The sequence below is a fragment of the Quercus suber genome, unplaced genomic scaffold (assembly GCF_002906115.3).
Source record: "Quercus suber isolate HL8 unplaced genomic scaffold, Cork oak 2.0 scaffold_73, whole genome shotgun sequence".
In the NCBI taxonomy this organism is placed as follows: Eukaryota; Viridiplantae; Streptophyta; class Magnoliopsida; order Fagales; family Fagaceae; genus Quercus; species Quercus suber.
In genome coordinates this window covers 1,246,497-1,271,361 of record NW_027069538.1, presented here as the reverse complement: position 1 = coordinate 1,271,361, position 24,865 = coordinate 1,246,497, and the positions used below count along the sequence as shown (strand labels likewise).

General features: G+C 32.8%; 1 protein-coding gene and 2 pseudogenes across 1 annotated transcript; all 3 read right to left on the bottom strand.

The window, feature by feature from the left end:
* Positions 1-541: 541 nt before the first annotated feature.
* LOC112023333 (GDSL esterase/lipase At5g03980-like) lies at positions 542-2,646 on the bottom strand (annotated as a pseudogene).
* A 3,912-nt stretch (positions 2,647-6,558) lies between these two features.
* On the bottom strand, positions 6,559-8,073 carry LOC112037352 (GDSL esterase/lipase At5g03980-like; annotated as a pseudogene).
* A 13,983-nt stretch (positions 8,074-22,056) lies between these two features.
* Positions 22,057-23,401, bottom strand: LOC112037377 (photosystem II reaction center W protein, chloroplastic-like). Its single transcript, XM_024070186.2, has 2 exons — positions 23,167-23,401; positions 22,057-22,504 (listed from the first exon to the last, which is right to left on the bottom strand). The coding sequence occupies exons 1-2, from the start codon at positions 23,261-23,263 to the stop codon at positions 22,182-22,184; spliced, it is 420 nt and encodes a 139-aa protein (XP_023925954.2). The 5' UTR covers positions 23,264-23,401; the 3' UTR covers positions 22,057-22,181.
* Positions 23,402-24,865: the final 1,464 nt, after the last annotated feature.

Sequence of the window (24,865 nt, the reverse complement as noted above, 5' to 3'; positions counted from 1 at the left end):
CAGGCCTCATTAGCAACTTAGGCACACACCTCAGCTGCCCAAGTATGCAGAATATAAGGGTGGCTCATTAAGGCATGTGAGAGGACCCTCGTGCATAATCTCCTCTTAGCTGAATGATCCATGTATTTGAACAATGTAATAATTACAAAGTTCAGAGCAAGAAAATAAGAATCAATAAAAAGAAATAGAGTTATTAATAGCTTTCCCATCATTCTATAAACAACTTGCTATTTTGCAACAAGAAAAAGAAAATTTACTCATCTAATCAAAGCAAAGGTAAGAAAATAAATCTGATTTCTGTTACAGATACCCCCCTTAGCAGGCTTTATATGCTCACTTAGCTCTGAGATAAAATTAAACTCAATTGAATATAGCCTTAATAGGAAAAGTGGATTTGATTAATTTCCCTGTTTTACTAAAGTCACAATGCTCAAAGTGAGTTTGATATCACTACATATAGAAAATCGCTTAATTGGATATCAATGTTAGTTGAACAAAAAAAAACTCAAATAATAGAACTCTAGAAGTAGAAATTTTCTATTTATTTGCAATGAAAGTTGGGAAAGATGTCATTGATGAGCCAGTTTGCCATATACTGGTAACCTTTTGTGTCAAATGAACTCCATCCCAGCTGATGCGTTCATCTGAATTGGGACAAACAGCTACGCCTGGAGCTCCACACATTTTTATCAAGCTAAAGTCATAATCACCTCCAACACCACAGCAAGATTTTTGCAAAGATGCAACAATAAATATAAAATTCTATAAAATTCTTTTACTAAACCCCCATCATGTCATGTTAAATTAGCCTTGTAGTGTATTATAACTTTAGAAGTAGAGAGAGACTCACCAAGAAGTTCAGTGTGATAGTAAACCCATTGGAAAGCATTGTAATTAAAAATCACCAGAAACTATAACAACATTAGGATTTTCTTTTCTCAAATCTTCAAGGGCTCTTTTGAGTTGATCATTGTGGTATGTTGAGAAATTATTCAATCCCTTTAGGCAATGAAACTCATCATAAGCAGCAGGATTGTTGGTCTGGAATAGTGTACGATAGATTGGAAAGCAGCCTATTGGGAGGTTTCCAGGGACAACCACTCGGGTAGCACCATAACCAACAACCCTCTGGAACCAATATAATGGAGAATAATGAATCAAATTAATCAATAATCATAACAAACCATTTTGCAAGAAAAAATAGATGAAATTTATGTTGCTTACTAAGAAAACTTACGGTTACAACATCCTTTATTGCTTGGACAACTTCTGGAATTATCTCTCTAGCCTCCTCAACTGTTTTACCTTGAAATAATGCATGGTTATAATCATTCCCTCCAATTTCTCCAACCATTGTTTTAAGCTTCTCAGCACAATCTATCAAACATCAAAAGAAAAGAAAAAAAAAGGTGATCAATGGTATGCTTAATTCGAATGAGAGGTTAACCATTAGTACTGTGGCAGATCCCATTGAAATAGGTGGACGTCCAATCCAGTTGAACATTGAGAGAGCTTCTAGTATATGGGTTTAAAATTTTCTTTTTTTTTTTGCATGAACCTCTGTAGGCAAAGCAGTAGAACAAGCCGCTGCAAAATTCTGCCCATGACCGCTAAAAACCAATGCATACTGAATCAGTGATCCAAGTAGGGGGGGAGAAAGGGAACTCCAGCTGCTAGAGCTGTGAAATCAAAAATAAAAACAAACGAATTTTAGTATGATATAACTTTCACAATAATATTGGTTTATAAGGTGGGTCTGAATCCTAACACATGCAATCAAGTCGAACAAAGGAATTAATTCAAGTTGCATAATGTACACAACTAGCAAAAAATTCAAACATAAAATATAATTCTTAGCCTGAAAACACAGAATAAAGGATTTTTCCAGACTCAAACATGCATTAGTCATAAATTTTACTGTTTTTGGGGTGGGGGTTTTAGAAACAGAGTTTTCAGTTAGTCAGGATGTTGCTTCTTGTACTTTATTCCCTCTAAAAGAACTGCCGCCTTATAAGTAAAAAAATTCTATAAACGACAAAGTATTTACTGTGTTCTTTTATAAAAAAGAAAAAAAACTTGGCCTTATAAATGTTAGAATCATGACCAAGTGATTAAATTTATCAACTTAAACTTTTTGAGGAATTTAGTTTGATGTCTATCTCAACTCTACTTCTCATTTAAAATATTAAAAATTTCTCTTATTAACTGGGTTTTAGGGTCCACATGCGAGAAATCTCTATGTACAGAGTATATTATGGGTTCTTTTATAATCCACACAACTAAAAAAACAGTAAAAAATATAAACATCAACTAGTTAGATTCTTACCAGTATAACTGGCCAGTACTGGCATGATTGAAAAAGGTTTCGGCGTTTCGCCATAAGGAAGCCGAGAGAAAGGAGTGCCTTGGTTCTCATGAATGAAATTGCCTGTGTCAGAGATCGAATCACCAAGTTGATATATGGCATCAAACTTGCAAGCTTTAAGGGTTTTAGCATCAATGCAATGTGGAAGAAGAAGAAGCAGAAGAAGAAGAGAGAAAGCAGAGAGAGTCATGATAAGCAACTTAGATGACTCCGTTGCTGGTGCAGTGTTGTTAGCCATTCCCATTGCTGAAGAAAGAAGTGTAGACGTGGCTGTCTTGAATTTATTAATGGCATGTTTGGATGTTTAAAAAAGGAGGGGGAGTAGAGTAGAGGGAGGGAGAGTAATGCAATTACCTTGTTTGGAAGTTTTTTAAAGAATGAAGGGGAGAGGTTTGGAGGAGTTTGGAGGGGTTTGGACTCCCTCTAGCCCCCCAATTTTAATTCCCTCAAATTAGAGAGATTTGGAGGGGGAGTAGAGTACATAAACTATTGACCAAGTAAATTACCTAATTTACCCTTATTATATTAACAAAATTACACAAGGGGAAAGGCTAATTACTCCCTTTCCCCTTACTAATTTTAAAAACATCTAAATAAGGTGGAGGTGAATCATTCTCCTCTACTCTCCTCCCCACTACTCCCCTTCCCTCTACTCCCTTCTACTCTCCTCCCTCTCTAAACTTCCAAACAAGCCATAAAAGTCAGGTTTTGTTTTGTGTCAAAAGCAAAACAATTTGATGCTGACGTGGCTGGGTTAAACTTACGTGATCCTGTTATTAGTTCTTATCTGGACACTGATACCACTTTTTTTTTTATTCATGGGAAATTAAAAAAAAAAAACTGTCAAAACATTAACTTTTCTTTTCTTTTCTTTTCCCATAAAAACTTTATTTAACTAGATTCTTAACCAGTGCCCTAAGGGCACTCTTTAACATTTTCCATAATTAGTTTATAAAAAAATTTATAGTTCTAGAATTTCCTTGCACGTGAGAGGTTGTCACACCAGAGTTTGTTATTTGTTTGGTTTGTACGGTTGGGTTATATTTATTAAAATTTTGGTTAAATAATTATATTCATCAATTTTTCTAATAGTTTAAATTTTTATAATTATTGGTAATTTAATATGGTGTCTAGGAAAGAGATTCTAAATTTTATCACGGTCCTCACTCTACCTCTCATTTAAATTATTAAAATTCCACTTTGTATTCAAAGGTTCTATCTTGTCTTTGATGGACATTTGCTTTGTAGCTCTCTCTTTGATTTCTACTGTGTGGTAGTTTTTATTTGGTATTTATGAATTTTTGGTTTGTTGGATTCACTAGAGAGAAATATCTTTGAGGGTATTGTCTAGTGTGGAAAAAAAAAATTCAATTTATTTTAAGGGCAACCCCTAACCTTTGTACTGTGAGGGAGAGCTTTTAGGGTATGTCAAAATTTTGGGTTTGAGAGAATGCCTCTACATCATATTTCCCCAAATTTATTAGTTAATTAATTATTATTTTTTCGCACATGGATGTAGTGCCAAATCATGTAATTATTGTGTCTATATTTTCTTTTGCATTGGTTTTCTTAGTTTTTATTGTTGTTTTTGGACATTTTTTCCCAAGTCCCAAATATTTCACAATTAATGTTTGATATTTTGAGCTTCCCCTATTTTACAACAATAAGCACTCTATATATCAGTTATGAAACTTTGAAAAAATAGCACCTCATGCATGTGATATATATATATATATATACACACACACACACATATATATATACACACACATATATATATAAGCTAAATCGTAACATTTATTGTTGTTACGCTCTTGTTTAGCTACTTCATTCGCCACATCATTGACTATATCATTATTTTTTTTTTTTTTTTTTTACCTTTAATTTTTTTCAATATTAAATATATTGGTTTTACAAATTCATCTCAAATGGTTTTAACTTTACTTATTCATCTAATTTAATTTTCATGTTATAACTAAACAATAAATCAATGGAAAATCAAAACAAAGATATTATCTATATATATTCAACTTAAGCTGTTTTAACTTTACATATAATTTTGTCTTTACATGTTCATCTATTTTAATTTAAATGTTTATAACTGAAAAAATGAAGTTAACGATGAATAAAGAAACCAAAAAAAAAAAAAAAAACTCTTCACAAACTTTAAGTATGAAAAAAGAAATTTTTTAAATTTTAAAAAATTAAACATATAGTTTTTTTAATTAAATACAAATAAATAAAAATCTCCTTATAAAATCGTACTCATTTTTTTAACATTTACACTTTTTTCAACATTTCTCACTCCTTTCAAATTTCCATCGCCCCACTACCATGTACCTAAATATCACTCTTCATCTTTCCCTTTATCATCATTTATTTTATTTCTTCTTATTCTTATCCTCTTATTATAAAATTTTCATTATCTTTTCTATTCTATATTTCTATGCATAATTTTCCCTCACAAAAAATGTTATTTCTCTCTCTCTCTCTCTCAATTATTAGGTGGATTTTTTATTTTTCTTGCATCTCTACTTTAGGTTATTAATTTTTTGTATTTTTAAGAACTCTACTTTGAGTTGATGTAATTTAGTTTTGTGTTTTAAGTTTTTTTTCTTTTTTGTTCTCTTTGATTGTTGAATGTTATCCTATAGCATTATAAATAATATTATATTATTTTATTACATAGCATAATTTGGATAATTTTATCACATAAGAATTTTACATAAGTTACATAAACAAAAGTAAAAACAACAACAACAATAATAATATATTTATAAGATAACTCTAAAAAAATTATCACGCGCAACACGCGGATATGCAAGTAGTAGTTAGTAGTAGTCAAGGAACTAGATCCTAATGATAATGGACATTTTTTTTTTCCAAGAGAGAGACTCCTATTGGGCTTTGTGGAGCCTAGTTATGTTTGATTCGGTTAACGACTTGACCCGACCTAACCTGAATAATGTTCCGTGGTTTTTAATGGGAGATTTTTTGAGGCTTAGTCCATTTTGTAGTCGCACTTTGTATTTTTCCCTGATAATAATGAAATCTCTACAACTTCGTAGACGTGAGTAAATTGTCGAATCACGTAAATATTGTTTTGTGCGTGTGATTATTTTTCTTTAGTGTGTGTTTTTTTTTATTTTTTGTTTCTCACAAGTTGAGAATTTCAGTTAAATTTTTTGCAATTCCTACAACTTATTATATAGTGATTTATAAAACTATTCACACAAATTAAATCACATTACTCATTAAATCAATTTAATAAGTTTACAACTCTAATAGGTCACGTGACAAAACTTTACCTGGGTAGTACTTGCATCTACAAGTACATTGGTACATTGGTAATTGGGTCATAATATAATATCTATAATTCTGTTTTTTACTCTTTGTTCTCTTTTTTCTCATTAGACAAACCCATGGAAGCCGAGAATACATAGAAGACAACATTATTTTGGAGTTGGGACTTTGGAGTATTAGTTGTTAAGGTGCTTCCCCTCAAGAAGAAGCTGTCTTGAGTTAAATCAAATTTCAGACAAAAGATGCCCACTTTGTAGAATGAAGACTTGGTTTCCTTTAGTTTAAAAAATGTAGGCAAAGGGAACTAGGTTTGGTCTAGTTCAAACTTGGTCTGAAAGACCTCTATCTCAGGCCTCATTAGCAACTTAGGCACACACCTCAGCTGCCCAAGTATGCAGAATATAAGGGTGGCTCATTAAGGCATGTGAGAGGACCCTCGTGCATAATCTCCTCTTAGCTGAATGATCCATGTATTTGAACAATGTAATAATTACAAAGTTCAGAGCAAGAAAATAAGAATCAATAAAAAGAAATAGAGTTATTAATAGCTTTCCCATCATTCTATAAACAACTTGCTATTTTGCAACAAGAAAAAGAAAATTTACTCATCTAATCAAAGCAAAGGTAAGAAAATAAATCTGATTTCTGTTACGGATACCCCCCTTAGCAGGCTTTATATGCTCACTTAGCTCTGAGATAAAATTAAACTCAATTGAATATAGCCTTAATAGGAAAAGTGGATTTGATTAATTTCCCTGTTTTACTAAAGTCACAATGTTCAAAGTGAGTTTGATATCACTACATATAGAAAATCGCTTAATTGGATATCATTGTTAGTTGAACAAAAATAAAACTCAAATAATAGAACTCTAGAAGTAGAAATTTTCTATTTATTTGCAATGAAAGTTGGGAAAGATGTCATTGATGAGCCAGTTTGCCATATACTGGTAAGCCTTTTGTGTCAAATGAACTCCATCCCAGCTGATGCGTTCATCTGGATTGGGACAAACAGTTACGCCTGGAGCTCCACACATTTTTATCAAGCTAAAGTCATAATCACCTCCAACACCACAGCAAGATTTTTGCAAAGATGCAACAATAAATATAAAATTCTATAAAATTCTTTTACTAAACCCCCATCATGTCATGTTAAATTAGCCTTGTAGTGTATTATAACTTTAGAAGTAGAGAGAGACTCACCAAGAAGTTCAGTGTGATAGTAAACCCATTGGAAAGCATTGTAATTAATAATCACCAGAAACTATAACAACATTAGGATTTTCTTTTCTCAAATCTTCAAGGGCTCTTTTGAGTTGATCATTGTGGTATGTTGAGAAATTATTCAATCCCTTTAGGCAATGAAACTCATCATAAGCAGCAGGATTGTTGGTCTGGAATAGTGTACGATAGATTGGAAAGCAGCCTATTGGGAGGTTTCCAGGGACAACCACTCGGGTAGCACCATAACCACCAACCCTCTGGAACCAATATAATGGAGAATAATGAATCAAATTAATCAATAATCATAACAAACCATTTTGCAAGAAAAAATAGATGAAATTTATTTTGCTTACTAAGAAAACTTACGGTTACAACATCCTTTATTGCTTGGACAACTTCTGGAATTATCTCTCTAGCCTCCTCAACTGTTTTACCTTGAAATAATGCATGGTTATAATCATTCTCTCCAATTTCTCCAACCATTGTTTTAAGCTTCTCAGCACAATCTATCAAACATCAAAAGAAAAGAAAAAAAAAAGGTGATCAATGGTATGCTTAATTCGAATGAGAGGTTAACCATTAGTACTGTGGCAGATCCCATTGAAATAGGTGGACGTCCAATCCAGTTGAACATTGAGAGAGCTTCTAGTATATGGGTTTAAAATTTTCTTTTTTTTTTTGCATGAACCTCTGTAGGCAAAGCAGTAGAACAAGCCGCTGCAAAATTCTGCCCATGACCGCTAAAAACCAATGCATACTGAATCAGTGATCCAAGTAGCGGGGGAGAAAGGGAACTCCAGCTGCTAGAGCTGTGAAATCATAAAAAATAACAAACGAATTTTAGTATGATATAACTTTCACAATAATATTGGTTTATAAGGTGGGTCTGAATCCTAACACATGCAATCAAGTCGAACAAAGGAATTAATTCAAGTTGCATAATGTACACAACTAGCAAAAAATTCAAACATAACACATAATTCTTAGCCTGAAAACACAGAACAAAGGATTTTTCCAGACTCAAACATGCATTAGTCATAAATTTTACTGTTTTTGGGGTGGGGGTTTTAGAAACAGAGTTTTCAGTTAGTCAGGATGTTGCTTCTTGTACTTTATTCCCTCTAAAAGAACTGCCGCCTTATAAGTAAAAAATTCTATAGCATTACTCTTTCCCCAAACCTCATAAGATGTTAGTGTAATTTATTATTAAACAAAAAAAAATCCAACATTGGACTATCTAGAATTTAACAAAAGGAAGTGTGGAAAAAATTGTTATATTCACATTCTCTAGAATCACAAATCTGCAATAGTGTGCTAGAGAAGCTTTCAAGTTATTAATAATTTGTCTCACTCCCTTGTGCCAAATATTAAAAAAAAAAAAATCATTTTCCGTCGAAGGCCCCAAAAAAATTTTCTTCCCAAATCGACAAGAAATCTAGAGTGAAAATTAAAAAAGATCTCAAATCAGAGGGACACAATTGCCCTCCTATTATAATGATAGAGCATGTTTTATATAAAAAATTGCTATTTTGACATATCAAAAAGTTATTTTATCTATTTTAATACACAACTTTATAATACACCATACATTAAATATTATTTTTTTTCACCGTTTTAGTTAAATATTATTTCCTTATTCTTTTTAATTTTCTTTTTCTGTTCCCATCGACATTGAAGACATATAAGGGAGAGAATGTTTAAATGTTATTAATTAATCCCAACCATCATGAAGAGAGAAAGTTTGAATTATAAATAAAAAAATAAAATAAAATAAAAAAAGAAGCAAATATTTATACAACTTCCATCCATACACTGTTAGCATTAGAATTGCATTGTAGCATGCATAGCCGGCTCTAACATATAAGCCATAGAGGTAGTCACCTAAGGCCCCGTGTAAATAAAGACCCCCTAATTCTAACCAATAAAGCTATTTTTTTCATTGTAATAGTATTAATTAAGCCCAAATATTAACCAATAAATAAAATAGTATTTTTTTTTTTACAAAAGAGAAATTTTATGTTCACAATATTGTTCACAATACTTTCATAATAAATTCTAAGTAGCAGGTTGATACTGGTTGTTATTAGCTGTTAAAAAATTAATTTTAATAGTGGGTTCAAATTAAAACTAGTAACAATTTAACACCTAAGATTTGTTGTGAAAATGTTATAAATTTAGCACTTCTAAAAAAAAGGGCAATACACAAAAATTTTCACAACAGTTGAGTTAACAAACTTTTACTAGTTCTCATCTAGATCCACCACTAACATCACTTTTTTACTTACCACTATTAATCTGCCATATCAACAAGTGTAAAAAGTTTTGTCAAATTTTTTACGTCTATAGACATTCTTAAAAAGCAAATTCTAGGTGGTTCATATTAATTATTAATTTTGCATCTAACAAGAGAATAGAGTTTAAGTAATATTTAAATCACTTTTTAAAAAAGTCATTTTTAAATATATAAAAAGCTTCAATTCATTTTTCACCTTAGGCGCTCAGTGCATCAAGCCACCACTAGTAGCATGTGCCAAATGTTTTTTGCATTTAGTACATCTCATGGAGGTAATTTTTTAGTTTTTGATGTGGTAATTGGTGAGTAAATACTAAAAATTTAGCACACTTAATGCTAGTGGTATTGTTATCATTTACCCCCTCAACTTCTTTTCCTTGTCTTTTGCCTTTTGCGTTTTGTCTTTTATGTTTTGTGTCTTTTTTTCTTCGTGTACTCATCTGGTTCCTGCCACTTGCTATCATCCCTACACAATTTTTTTTTTAATATAAATACAATGTGACACTTTTGTTTGCTTTTATTATTCTTTTTGTGTATAGAGTGATGTTGTAATATTATGGGCGGATTGCCTCATTCAACTAGATCCTCTTTGGATTCAAAAAATAAATAAATAAATAAATAACTAAAAAACTAATCCTCTTTTGGCTTCATTTATATTATATAAAAAAATTTATTTTGATTTTTATTGGTCCATAAAAACAAAATTCTGTAGCACTCCCGAATGCTAACTCATAATGAAATTTTATGCAATGGGAATTCACATAAATTTTAAAAAGCATGCTTCTCACACTTTATACTCTAATAGTGTCGGATGTGACCATTTTTTTAACAAATAATATTTTTAGAGAGTGTTGTCCTCGTGATTCTCTTTTTTCCACTCTTATTACACCCAAGATATAGGGTCTGTTTGGATAGCACTTATTGTTGCTGAAAGTTGATAAAAACTGATTGTTGCTGAAAACACTGTAGCAAAATAATTTTTAAATGTGTGAATAGTACCGTGGGACCCACTTTTAATATTAAATATTGCGTGAACGTAAATTTTGTCCCCAAAGTCAAAAAAGCCGGCCAAAAAAAAAAAAAAAAAAAAAAAAAAACTTGCTAAGTTTTTTGTCACCGAGTTGCTACCGTCTCATACGTTAACCACCAAACTAGGATAACTCAAGGCTCTGATACTAATTGATGCGAGAATGTGGAAGCATAGAGAGCATAACACGTCTACTTCTAGAAAATAAGAAAAAAAAAACATGTTTACTTTTGAAAATAACCTCGAATCCACGAGGATTCCTTGACTCCACAAGGGTCTTGAATCCACAAAAAGAAAGGGCCTGGAATCTACTAGAAAATAGAAAGACAACAGTTGAATTTTATTGATTGAATAATTGTTTTAAAAAGTGTACAGATTTAGGGTCTATTTAAGGGTTCCATAAAACTTAATAGACAAGAAAAAATATCTAAAATAACTCCTATTGATACCTAACCATAACTGGAATCAAATTTGACCTAACAAAAATTAAAAGCACCTAAAAATAAGGAAATAATAGCCTTAAATCTAAAATAACTAAAATTACAAATTAAATACCAAAATTAATAAATTACAATAATTAAATTGTAGATTTTTCTACATCAACAACCCGGATTCTCTTTGTTTTAGGGTGTTCAAACTTTGTTTCTTCCCAAATTGTTCTATTCTTGAGGCTAAGGATTCTATTATTGGATCCTATGCTTGGAAGAGTATTCTCAATGCTAGAGAATTCATTCGGAAGGGAATGGTCGATGAATTGGTAATGGGCAATTAGTCAAGATTAAGGAAGACAAATGGTTACCTAAGAAACCCAGTTGTTTGATTATCTCACCTCTCCCCTCTCTGTTGCCCGAAACAAAGGTGAGTTATTTTATTAATTTGGACCTAGGTGTGTGGAAATCTGGTGAAGTGCAACAAGTATTTCTTCCCCATGAAGTGTCTTGATTTTGGGAATTCCTCTTAGTCCCAAAAGTCCTCCTGACCAAGTGGTATAGACACATTCTTAGTCTGGTTTGTTTATGTTAGAAATACTGAATGTAATTGTATTGTATTTCATGATGAAAGAATGTAATAGTGCCTTTTATATAAAGGCATATATGTCAGTACAAGTAAATATGTGTGCTATACAGGTAACCTAATGGCCTAAAGCCTACAATATATTATACACGTTAACAGCCCCCCTAAACTCAAGTGGATGTGAGACAGCTTGAGGTTGTCAACCAAAGTACGAAGGCGTCCCTTAGGATGTGACTTGGTGAAGATATCTGCAAGTTATCTTTAGAGGAGACTGAGGTTAGCTTGAGAGCACCATGGACAAGATGAAAACGGATAAAATGACAATCATCTCGATGTTTTAGTCCGTTCATGGAAGACATCATAGAATGATATATCAACGATATCTTTACAAAAAATCTTAAATAAGAACGAAATCTTTGCAATAAATCTTATATATAAGTTATTATTTGTTGTTACTTGAAAAGAACAATAATTTCATGCATGTACAACACTGCTAGATTAAGTGTACGTCAAATGATTATATGTTATATGGTAAGGTTTGGATAGCACTTCTTTCTACTTAAAGTTAAGTTGCGTTTTCTGNAAAAAAAAAAAAAAAAAAAAAAAAAAACAACCAGAGAGATTGGCTGCGCACAAACCCACATCCACCGAACCCACCACCGGCGCACAAACCCACATCCACCAAATTAAACAAACCCACATCCCAAATCCACCAAATCAGTGGCGAGACGGCGATGATCAGTGGCGAGCTTGGGCGTGGCGAGCCTAGGCGTGGCGAGACGGCGATGAGCCTGGGCGAGGCGAGACGGCGAGACAGTATGGGCGTGGGCGTGGCGATGAGCCTGGGCGAGGCGAGACGGCGTGGGCGTGGGCGTGGCGATGAGCCTGGGCGAGGCGAGACGGTGAGACTGGGCGAGGCGAGACGGCGAAACGGCGTGGGCGTGGGTGTGGCGATGAGCCTAGGCGAGGCGAGACGGTGTGGGTGTGGGCGTGGCGATGAGCCTGGGTGAGGCGAGACGGCGAGACTGGGCGAGGCGAGACGGCGAGACTGGGCGAGGCAAGACGGCGAGACGGCGTGGGCGTGGTGTGGCGATGAGCCTAGGCGAGGCGAGACGGAGATGAGAGTGCCCCAGAGAGAGAGAGATTTTTTTTTTTTTTTTTTTTTTTTTTTTGTGGAGGTGGCGTTGGTGGATGTGGGTTTGTGCCGGTGGTGGCTGTCGGTGTTGTTGCGGCAGTGGTTGTTGGTGGCCGTTGTTGCGGCAGTATAGGTTGTGCTGTTGTTGTCGTCGTTGCCGATGAGGATGAGAATGAGAATCATAGGGAGAAATTTTACTGAAGTTTTTTTTTTTTTTAATGATATTTTAATGGGATGGATATATTATTTTAATGTATGGGATTGAAAAATAGAACACCTGATAAATGAGATGTTGTAAAATGATGTTGTAAAATAGTAAAGTAGGTTTTTTATGTGTCAAAATGGCATTTTTTATACAACAGCTAATGAGAATGCTCTTATTACACCCAAGATATATAACATATAATCATTTGACGTACACTTAATCTAGCAGTGTTGTATCATGCATGAAATTATTGTTCTTTTCAAGTAACAACAAATAATAACTTATTATATAAGATTTATTGCAAAGATTTCGTTCTTATTTAAGATTTATTGTAAAGATATCGTTGATATATCATTTCTATGATGTCTTCCATGAACGGACTAAAAACATCGAGATTGATTGTCATTTTATCCGTTTTCATCTTGTCCATGGTGCTCTCAAGCTAACCTCAGTCTCCTCTAAAGATTAACTTGCAGATATCTTCACCAAGTCACATCCTAAGGGACGCCTTCGTACTTTGGTTGACAACTTCAAGCTGGTCTCACATCCACCTTGAGTTTAAGGGGGGGCTGTTAACGTGTATAATATATTGTAGGCTTTAGGCCCAATTAGGTTACTTGTATAGCACACATATTTACTTGTACTGTACATAGGTGCCTTTATATAAAAGGCAACTATGTACATTCTTTCATCATGAAATACAATACAATTACATTCAGTATTTCTAACATAAACAAACCAGACTAAGAATGTGTCTATACCACTTGGTCAGGAGGACTTCTGGGACTAAGAGGAATTCCCAAAATCAATGACACTTCATGGGGAAGAAATACTTGTTGCACTTCACCAGATTTCGACACACCTAGGTCCAAATTAATAAAATAACTCACCTTTGTTTCGGGCAACAGAGAGGGGAGAGGTGAGATAATCAAACAACTGGGTTTCTTAGGTAACCATTTGTCTTCGTTAATCTTGACTAATTGCCCATTACCAATTCATCGGACCATTCCCTTCCGAATGAATTCTCTAGCATTGAGAATACTCTTCCAAGCATAGGATCCAATAATAGAATCCTTAGCCTCAAGAATAGAACAATTTGGGAAGAAACAAAGTTTGAACACCCTAAAACAAAGAGAATCCGGGTTGTTGATGTAGAACAAAATCTACAATTTAATTATTGTAATTTATTAATTTTGGTATTTAATTTGTAATTTTAGTTATTTTAGATTTAAGGCTATTATTTCCTTATTTTTAGGTGCTTTTAATTTTTGTTAGGTCAAATTTGATTCCAGTTATGGTTAGGTATCAATTAGGAGTTATTTTAGAATATTTTTTCTTGTCTATTAAGTTTTATGGAGCCCTTAAATAGACCCCTAAATCTGTACACGTTTTTAAAACAATTATTCAATCAATAAAATTCAAACTGTTGTCTTACTATTTTCTAGTAGATTCCAGGCCCTTTCTTTTTGTGGATTCAAAGACCCTTGTGGAGTCAAGGAATCCTCGTGGATTCGAGGTTATTTTCAAAAGTAAACATGTTTTTTTTCTTCTTATTTTCTAGAAGTAGACGTGTTATGCTTCTCTATGCTTCCACATTCTCGCATCAATTAGTATCAGAGCCTTGAGTTATCCTAGTTTGGTGGTTAACGTATGAGACGGTAGCAACTCCGGTGACAAAAAACTTAGCAAGTATTACGTGACGTATAGCTAGCATTCACAAATATCTTTGCTAGGATGCCGTCGTTGGAGCAAGGAAACAATAGATATAACCATCATGGAGACATAACTCACGGACAACTTATTGGTAAGCAAATTTCATATAGGCCTTATAGAAGAATTTCAAGTTATAATGGTAATTTTTATAAAGAAATTTTTTTTGATTGGTTACTTGATCTAAAGGACTTTTTTGACATTGAGAATATTTATTATGAGAGAAAAGTTGACTTGCTTTATATAAACTTAGTGAATATGCCTTAGTTGGTGGGAATGAGTACAATCTGATAGAATCTGACAAGGTAAAGACAAAATTCATTCATGGCCAAGGATGAAAAAGATGCTTTCTATCAAATTTTATCCTTTGGATTGTGAAGAAATCTTGTCGTATACAATACAAGATTATTATTGGCCAAGAAGTTCATACTTGAATTATTTTGAAGAGCCAAATATTCCCCCATTAAAGGAAGAATTGCATGTTGAAGAAAATATTGTTCTTGAAGAATATGTAGAAGTCAAAGAAAAAAAAAATATAGAGATTTTTGAGGAAATCAATAAAGGCCTTGTTATAGAAGAAAAACCTTAAATCAAGATTGTGAAGGAGATTAATGAAGATCCTATTATAGAGAAAGATCTTGAGGTAAAGATAGTAGAAACCATTAAAGAAGAAATTATAGAGGAAGTTGTCAACGATCTCGATAAAGTCAAGTTAGATGATTGCAACATTCAAATTCCTATTATTTTGGTGGGAGCCACCGAAACAAAGTTTATTGATTTTATTAGGGTGGAAAGATTTGATTTGATTATTGACTCTTATTTGGTGAATATTGTCAATTGAATGAAGATCAAGGGACAAGAAGTTTGAGTTGCTCAATTGATGACTTTCAAGTTTGGCAAGAAAACAAGGAAGATGAAGTATTCAAAGTATTTATTCTCTTGGCATGAAAGATTTCAAATTTCAAAGATAAACTCAATGATGAGTTTGTTTCAAGTGGAGGGGTCTGATGGAGAACAGAATCTACAATTTAATTATTGTAATTTATTAATTTTAGTATTTAATTTGTAATTTTCGTTATTTTAGATTTAGGGTTATTATTTCCTTATTTTTAGGTATTTTAAATGCTTTTTAGGCCAAATTTGATTCTTGTTATGGTTAGGTATTAATTAAGAGTTATTTTATAATATATTTTTTTGTTTGTCAAGCTTTATAAAGCCCTTAAATAGACCCCTAAGTCTGTACACGTTTTTAAAACAATTATTCAATCAATAAAATTCAGACTTTTGTCTTTCTATTTTCTTATGGATTCTAGACCCTTTCTCCTTATAAATTCAAGGAACCCTCTTGGATTCGAGATTATTTTCAGAAGCAAACATATTTTATTTCTTGTTTTCTAAAAGTAGACATGTTCTGCTTCTTAACGTTTCCGCATTCCCGCATCAATTGTTCATCATCCGCCAAACTAGTTTAGCTAAGAGAGCGTCATTAAATTTCTCAATTTCTTTGAAACCCAAACCTCTCGATTCTTTAGCCTCACATAACCTCTCCCAGCTAACCCACTGTACCTTCCTCGAATCACCACTATACTTCCACCAAAATTTGTGAATGAGAACTCGCTAGACTACTGATATATGCAAGTTGTATAACTAGATGCATTGGTTTACTTGTACATTGTTAGTTAGTTAGGCTTGGCTTAATTGGGTAGTACTGTTATCTCAACTATCAAGTCTAGCTATAATTCTGTTAATACTAAAGATTGTTAGTTAGGCAAGTCTGTTAGACTATTACAGCCAAGTACAAAGGTTGATCTCATTGTAATTGATGGTATCTAAACAATAATGCAATTGATTAGTTTCTCATTGAGATTCTGATTAGGAGGTCAATTCCCTCAAAAGAATCATTGGAGGCCTAGTTCCCTCTAAGAACTACCATAATTGTGAGATTGTGAGTACGTTGAAGAACAAGAAGGTCTTATCATTTTTTGGTATTGGAGCCACCACCATATCGAGTAATCAGATGATCCAGAAGCGCAAAATCTGCTAATTATCTAACAAATAGACAATCCTCTTCTACAATATCCAACAACAGAACCTTAAAATAACCCAACTTAAAATTTGGAATGGTGAATACTATTAGTAGATAGCAAATATTATAAAGATTATTTCTTCTAATTGCCTACAATAGCAGGCTAAATGGCTATAGTAGATTAGTGTATATAGAGAACAATTTTATTGTTTAAACAAAACTAAATGGTTGGATTGATAAAAAAATTTCTCCAAGAAGAGAAAGGGAATACAAAATAAATAAATAATTACGTAAATCAAGCTCTCTGCTCTATCATGTCTCCAACATCAAGTTTTTAAACACTCTTTTTTCACCATAAACCAATAACTTACCTTAATCATCAATGACTTTTACTCTAGGAAAATTGTTAAACATTCTCTAATTTTATGTATCATAGAAAAACGATTATCAAAATAACAACCAAGAAAGCTCAGGCAAGAAGTAGCCAAAGCAGATATTTTGTTAAACATTCTCTATTTTTTTCTGTAAACAAAGGATGAATTGGTGGAGTAACTTACATAAAATAAAAAAATTAATTAAAACTTTTTTAAAAAAATTGTGGAGTACCTACCATGCGTGTGTGTGGTGTGCTAAAAATCCTGAAGCCAAAAATTGGGTGATGATCATATATATATCAAATTAACGAAGACCATCAAACCAAAAAGAAAAAGACATAAAAATCACATACTTAAAATTCTACGCAGTCACTTTGGAGAGATTCAGGACAAAGCTGACAAGTTGGAGATGATGCTTCAAATCCTAAAAAAAAATATATATATATATATATATTTCTTTATTTATTAACAATCAACGTGTATAATAGATTTTGCTCTCACACAGGGAACTTTTTCTTCTCACTGCGTTTCTCTTTCTTTCTTTTTCCCTAATTATTCCAGTGGCACTCTCTCCTTCTAATTGCCTCACACGCATGTTTCTATTTATATAACAAAAGCAACCGCCTTTATTCTTAGAGACTCATGTCTCTTAATTCACTTGGGACTCTAATTCACGGTGACGGGTTTGGCTTTTCTTCACAAAGGATACTGGTGTGAATGAAAACAAAAGTAAGAGACGCGAGAGGTGGAGGCAGGGAATGCGTAGAGAGAGGAAGGATTCGATAAACTAAATAGAGAGGAAAAGTAATATCAGGTTACAAAATTCAAATTAATAAATTAATAAAAAATAATAATAATAATTTGATGTGAAAAATTGTAATGATTCCCTTACATGGCAATCCAGAGTCAACAAAAAGTCAAACTTTCAGTTTTAAGTATATATAGATTTGGTACTTTGGGGAATTATGGATGCTTGATGATCACAGAGGTTTTGTATAATTCTATTTGGATTTGCATACTGTCTGTTTGGATGATGAGAAAATAATGGAAAGAAAGTACTTTTTTTTATATACAATTTATGTATTTTGGAGATTTGGTTTACTTTTTAAAGGGTTTTTAAACTATTTAATTGGTCTACCATAATTGAAATTACATGACATGATTTTATTGGATCAACTAGTACACAAGATTTGCTCATGTGATATTTAAGGATCACATCACGCTACATTTTTAAATAAAAATAGCATGTAATCCGCACAATGCACAGGATTTATAAAATGCTATTAATATTATTTTTCTAATTACTTTTAGAGTATCATCAACAGTGATATTATCGCAACCAGTAATACCTGAATGAACAAAATATATCAATATATTTGTGAAGAGAGGCCAACCACATCACCATATATTTGCAATAACATTGATAAATAAAAAAAAAAAAAAAAAAAAATGAAGTGCGTTGAGTTGAAGTAGTTTAGTTTGCATCTTTTTTTGGTAAAAATATTTGAGTCATGTTTTGGGTTTTGGGGGACTTATTATTATTTTATTATAGTAGTAACATGTTATGATTTAAAATAGAGTAGAAATTTAGTGTTTTAGAGACCTTTGGGCTTTGGCACTTGAAAGAGGTAAGAGAGGGATAAATATTAGGTATTTGTGTTTGATGGGAAGATGAACAACCTCTTAGATAAGCATGAGGAAGGTAAAAAAAAAATCCATGTAGAGACCAACGGGATATTACAATAATTAGGTGGTTTGAGTAAACTGTTCTACCATTCACTTTTGCTTAATAGTATATTAGAAAATAGTATATTAGAAAGTCATTGTCAAAAGAAGTTGATCAACCTGTACATTTTACTAATAGGAAAGTGACTTCCACCTCTCATTGCTAGAATTGTAAGTTGTACAGTTCATGTAGAAAGAAAAAAAAAAAGAAAAGCCAACTCTCTTATATCTGCCACTGTCCCAAGTATTCTGAATTTGGTTACTCTGTAGATTTATTTTGCTGGTTTGAGTGATATTTTCAGTACAAATAAAGGATTCAACTTGCACTTTTGCAGGACTGATTATTCCTCGCGGCTGATGCTTAGGAAACATTCATATAATAGATAATTGCTGAGGCCACCATACCAGCATGCAGTTGGCGGGCTCATGGCATTCACCCGCTCTCAATAGACAACCTGGATACGGATGACTTGGATTCTGACTCTCAGCTTGGCATCGACAGCAGTGTGGAGATAGTCTATGCACTGTGATCTCAATTTTATCTGGAATTTGAAACAGACTTGCTTCTGCAAAATAGTATAGTTCTTTGGGGCCATAGCTTGGGAAGATCTGACTAAGAGAGTGTGGTGTCGTGTAGATTAGAATAGATCAGACCTTAGGTAAGTGCATCATGTTAGTCTTAGTTGTGCTCCTTAGATAAGCTTTTATCTCCACACACACACACACAAGAGTAAACTACATATTTGATCTCTATCTTATACATCATATTTCACTTTGGTCTCCAACCTTTTAATTGTGTTAATTTAGTTCATAACCTTTTAATATCGTGTCAATTTGTCCTTGTCATTATATCTTGGGTGAAAATTGATGACATGACAAACAACTAAAATAAAATTTTAGTGTATTGTCACATTAACGAAAGTTAATTTTTTATTTTGGCCATTAGACGCATCATCAATTTTCTTCCAAAAAATAATGGCTAGGACTAAATTGACATGGTACTGAAAAGTTAGGAACCAAATTGACAGAATTAAAAATTTAGGGACCAAATTAAAGTATGGTGTATAGAATAAGAACAAAATACGTAGTTAACCCAAAAAAGATTACATAAGCTTGAAATGTATTTTCTCTTAAAAGAGGTGGTGGTATCGTTTCAGTTTCCATTTCCTAAATGAGTTGGTCATTATCATTAATGAATTTAATGTCAAAAGATTTCCTCTTAAAAGTTAAATTTGAAGTTGAATAAAATTTGGCAAGTGATAATAGTATCATAAATATTGAGATTTGGTCAAGTTTCTAAATTGGAAAGAGATTTGGTGATTTGGTCAAGTTTTCAAATTGGAAAATTCATATTACATTTCCTATATGAGTTGGGCCTTATCATTACAGAATTTGATGCCAAAAGATTTTCTCTTAAAAGTTAAATTTTTGAAGTTGAATAAAATTTGGCAAGTGATAATAGTGTCGTAAATATAGTTGTCAAAATGTGAATCGTATTGTGAATCAATTTTTTATTTTTCTGTATCGTGTATCATATGATATCGTATATTGTAAAATACACAAACACTTAATAAAATTTATAAAATATTATAGATATACATATATAAGTGGTATATTTATTATAAATATTAAATATATTCAACTAATGACTAATTTATTCATCACTTATGTAATATTTAACAAGCTAACTAAGTATATCAAACTAGCATGTGATTATAACATACACATTCAAATTGCTTAAATTCAAAAGTGATAATAATATATTACAAATGACCCAAAAATAATACTCCATCATATTGCCAAATAAACCCCATCTAAGTCAATGCTATCATCATGTTTATCATTTTGCAAACTTATTTCTTCATTAAAATTTTCTTTAACGTCATTAACATTTACAATTTCTTTTTGTTCTTTTTATTTTAGTAATTAAAAAAAAAAAATCTTCTTGGCATTTTAGTTTCTTGGACTTATAACAACAACAACAACAAAATAATAATAACAATTATATTGTCAATTGATACCTTATTCATAGTATAGAAAATAAATTTGCAAATATTAAAGTGAAGTGTAAGTGTGTATTATGTAGTCCAAATTTTATAAGAGAAAGAGGGGGGAAAAAACTTATGAATATGTTATTTTATTAGGCCAAATTAAGTAACTTAATAATTTTGTGTTAAAAACAAATCTAACAACTTGTTAGATTCAAATAAAAGTACAAATTTTAACAAAAAAATCTCATTTTAAAGCATTTGTCTAATATTGTACGATACATACGATTTTACGATACGATACGATACGATTCATACAATACGCATACTATATAATATTATTCATGAGCACTTATAATACACCGATACGATATAGAACTTTTTACACAAGAATACATGAAACCATACGTACGGTATGAGTGATTTGGTCAAGTTTTCAAATTGGAAACATATTTGGTATCAATGCCAACGTTAAAGAAAATAACTCAAAAATAACAAAAGACCCAAAAATAGCAAAAGACCCAACGGCCAAAGAAAACAAAGAAACCCAACCCGAAATTTCAGCAACCTTTTGGGTGGATCAATAAGATTCAGGTGAAGGAACCTCAGATTGATGTTGGCTGGACTGGTCCTCACACTCCTTGTCTTAAAATAAACATGGATGGTGCCGTTTTTGCAAGGCAGGGGCCGGTGGGAATTGGGGTGGTTGTTAGGGACCATCTTGGAGTGGCTCGTGCTGCATTGAGTATGAAGGTTCCTGGTTTGTTGGGACCTCTTGAAACTGAAGCCAAAGCAATGGAGGTGGAGTTGCGGTTTGCTTCGGAACAGGGTGTCAGTGCTGCTATCTTTGAAAGTGACTCCACAGTGGTTTTTAACTCCCTCACAGGTTCTATCAGTCCTCCTTCTTGCATCTGCAATTTGATTTCAGGTTCTTTGCATCTAGCATCACGGTTTGGGGAGTGTAAATTTTCTGTAGTGCCACGGTGTGGTAACAGAGTGGCTGATGGGTTAGCCCATTTTGCTAAAAATCTTTCTGGCTCTTGTACTTGGTTAGGAGATATGCCTCCTTTCCTAGAGCAGCTAGTATCCCAGGATGTATTGTCTTCTTCCTTTTCGTAATTAATTGAAGTAGTTTGCATCAAAAAAAAAAAAAAAAACAACCATGCAGGCTGGTGTGTGTTTTATCGGGTTGGGTCGCGGGTGACTCCAAACCTGACCCAGCTTGCAATTTGCTCAACCCTAGTCTTTCCCTCTTTCACAAGACAAATTTTTGCTCCTAACTGATCACACACAACAAAGCTACACCTTGAATAAGGGATGTCACACCTCCTGGTTACTTATTTTCTTTTCAATATGAAACTAACTCTTAGAATCAGACCATCCTTATCATTCTTCTAACCAATGAGTGGGATTTCAAAACCAATAAAGAATTCTCTAATCTTCTCTTCTCATGGGCTGAACTCAAATAAGAGAAATCATCATAATATGGAGCAAAAATCAAAGCGCCGAAATGGGGATTCTATGGGTTGATTGACACCTTACCGTTTGGTCAAAGTATTAGTCTGCATTTTCGTTCCACAGTTTTTTTAGACATGATGGCATTTCTCAATATAAGAAAAAGAAGCTAGCTTCTCACCTACTTTCAAAGAAATAAGTCGAAAACACAGAAGGGAGAACCAAAAGTTGCAGATACTAGCATGACTAATTGGATCAAAATGATTCAAAAGCAATTACATCAACAGCAAATTGTCCTTTTTCCCACTTCAAATTTTCATTTACATAGATTGGATCTCGCTTAGAGGGACAACCCGGACTCCTCGTCCTCTTCTAGAGTGGAAGTGTAGATAAAATAGAATGCCCAAGTTAAACCAAACATACCAAATAGTATCCACCCTAGAATGTTGTTGCTCAATCCAAAGGGAAGTCCTGTTCCTTCTGTGGTCAGTCTCTCATCCACCAAAGCCATGGCTGGGCCTGCGGTTGCAGTCACAACCGATGCTGCAGCCATCAATGATGCAACCATGCTAGTGTTTGAGATTGAGCCTTTGCCACTTGCTGATGATGTCTTCTCCACCATGCTGCACCTAACCCCTCCTCTTGTAACCATTCTTGGCAACCCTGTTAAACAATCAACCACTGTGACCAACATCCAAAAAATTAAAATATATATACTTCAATTTGCTTCTGTTTCTTTGCCTTGGGTATACACATGCAAGTAAAAGTTCTACGTGGATAAAAAGTAAGAGATTTCAAAAACATAGTTGGAAATTAAAAACCCATAAACTTTAAGTTTTTGGCTTAAATGAAAGTATGAAACTCATTATATGTTATATTAAAACTCTAATAGGAGGCTAACACCTCACCAACACCTTCATCCTAAAAAAAAAAATCTCCAAAATATTTTTTCGGGAGAGTTAATGAATCCTGTATCCTTGGCCATTATTCACGCAACTCTAACATGTTTTTCTTATCAATTAAAACATCAATTGTTAAAGTTACTATGAAATTAATTATGAAAGATTTCATTGCAACCAGGACCATGATAATAAATATATACTACAATGACTTCTAACTATCTTATAATTCCAGTACAATAGTTAATGCTCCACATAGTAGTAACCAAAATCATTTTAGCTACTCAGGAAGCATTTTTGACCTTGTCTCTATCTGAACTGTGATTGCACTTACTGAAGCAAGTAAAATTATGAGGGAAAATTCAAAAAATATATATAGATGGTACTGCAATAATGTATAGTGACCTATGAACCAAGAAATCTCACCAACGACAGGGCTTGACAGAACCCCACTTGACCCTTTGAGCACAAGACCAGTACCAGGTGACAACTTTGCAAAGTTAGCTGCTGTTATTGAAGCCATTTTTTTCAGAACAAACAAGAGAAATGAAGAAACTGGTTCAGACAAGAGAAGAAAATTATTCTGTCACATAAATTGGGAAAGCTTGGGGAATTATTGTTAGTGGCATATAGCTAGTGTGTGTATGCTACACATGAACCACTCAATATGGATGAAAGGATATCCTTGCTTTTTATATCCATGATCTTGAGGCACCAATCAGTGCTCTCCATGTGTCACTTTCCTAGTGGTAGGCTACCACGATTAATAATTGAAAATTTTCATTTTAAGTCAGAATTGTTAGGCTAAATATATATAGGTAAATTATAGAATCTGTTTGTACATGGGTTTGTTAATTCCTACTTTAGGACAGGAATGCCCAATCCATATATAGGGCGGCGGTGGCATAACCTGTGGCAAAGCATGATTTTTCTCCAATGAGTGCGAACTCTTCACTAATAAATAAACAAATAAATGGACTTGATGTTGATTTATAAATGAAAAAAAAAAAAAAAAAGTATTTGTTATAGTATATTACAATTAATATTTTACTCATTATCCTGAGCACCATTCAACTTACTTGAAAAGTATCTAATATTTCTTTGTGGAAAATAGTGATTATTATAAGATTGACTAGAACCATTTGATACTTTTCTAATATTATTATGATCATTTAAAATTTTGATGGTAATTTAATCGATCTGTAGTCCAAGACTAGTGGGGAAATTCTCGAAGTCAGCTTCAACATGGTTTTGATTTAAATAATTTTGTGCTGTACTATTACTAATAGTTTGTTGGATAAAGGGGTGTAGCTCTAATTTAGTTTTGTCTTGAGAAATTCATCAAAATCTGGTTTAAAAATGATAATTTAATCGATTTCAACGTCCTTTTTCTTTAACCAATTAAACACTTTTAATAACATAATTTCATATTTTTATTAATATATTAACAACTTACATGAATTTTATACAAACTAATAAAGAATTCAACTAAACTTACCAAAAGTTGAACCAATATGATATTAAATTAAGAAATTCATTATACAAAAACTATATATTAAACACCCTAATATAATCAATATCAATTCAAACAATCAAATAATTACAATATGTTAGAGCATAAAAGTGACGGGTGATCAGTGATCACACAATAATATGGTACACCCTCACTCATGCAATAACCTTTCACTTAGTAGAAGCCAGTGGTGTTCCACTAACATTTCAATAAAAGATTAATTTAAACATTTAAGTTAGTTGTTTACCATGTTTGATAGATAAGACACAACTATTAGTGAACAAACAAGCAAAAGAAGAAGAAGAAGCATATTTTCATTCTTTTTATATATTAATAATATCCCTAAAAAATTTATAGGATTTTTCAAAAACTTTCTCAGAATTGACCTAAGTTTTTTTTTTCTTTCGGTGAATGCAATTGTTAAGAAAAGAGAAGTGTCAAAACTCATTTATACTTACATATAACTTTTTATTTTTATTTTTACTTTTATCAAATTTCAGTGAATGCATGAAGTAAATGTGGGGCTCAGGCAGAACAGTTCATCTGTATCTGGGCTTATTATGGCAACATTGTTGGCGCTTTCTTCAAGCATGCCAATTGCCATATATAGGC

Bases quoted from the DNA above. Each gene is read 5' to 3' on its own strand.
- LOC112037377 (XM_024070186.2), bottom strand. From the start codon at position 23,263: ATGGCTTCAATAACAGCAGCTAACTTTGCAAAGTTGTCACCTGGTACT. The intron at 22,505-23,166 runs GTGAGATTTCTT...ATTGTTTAACAG, and splicing joins TCTGTCAAGCCCTGTCGTTG to GGTTGCCAAGAATGGTTACA.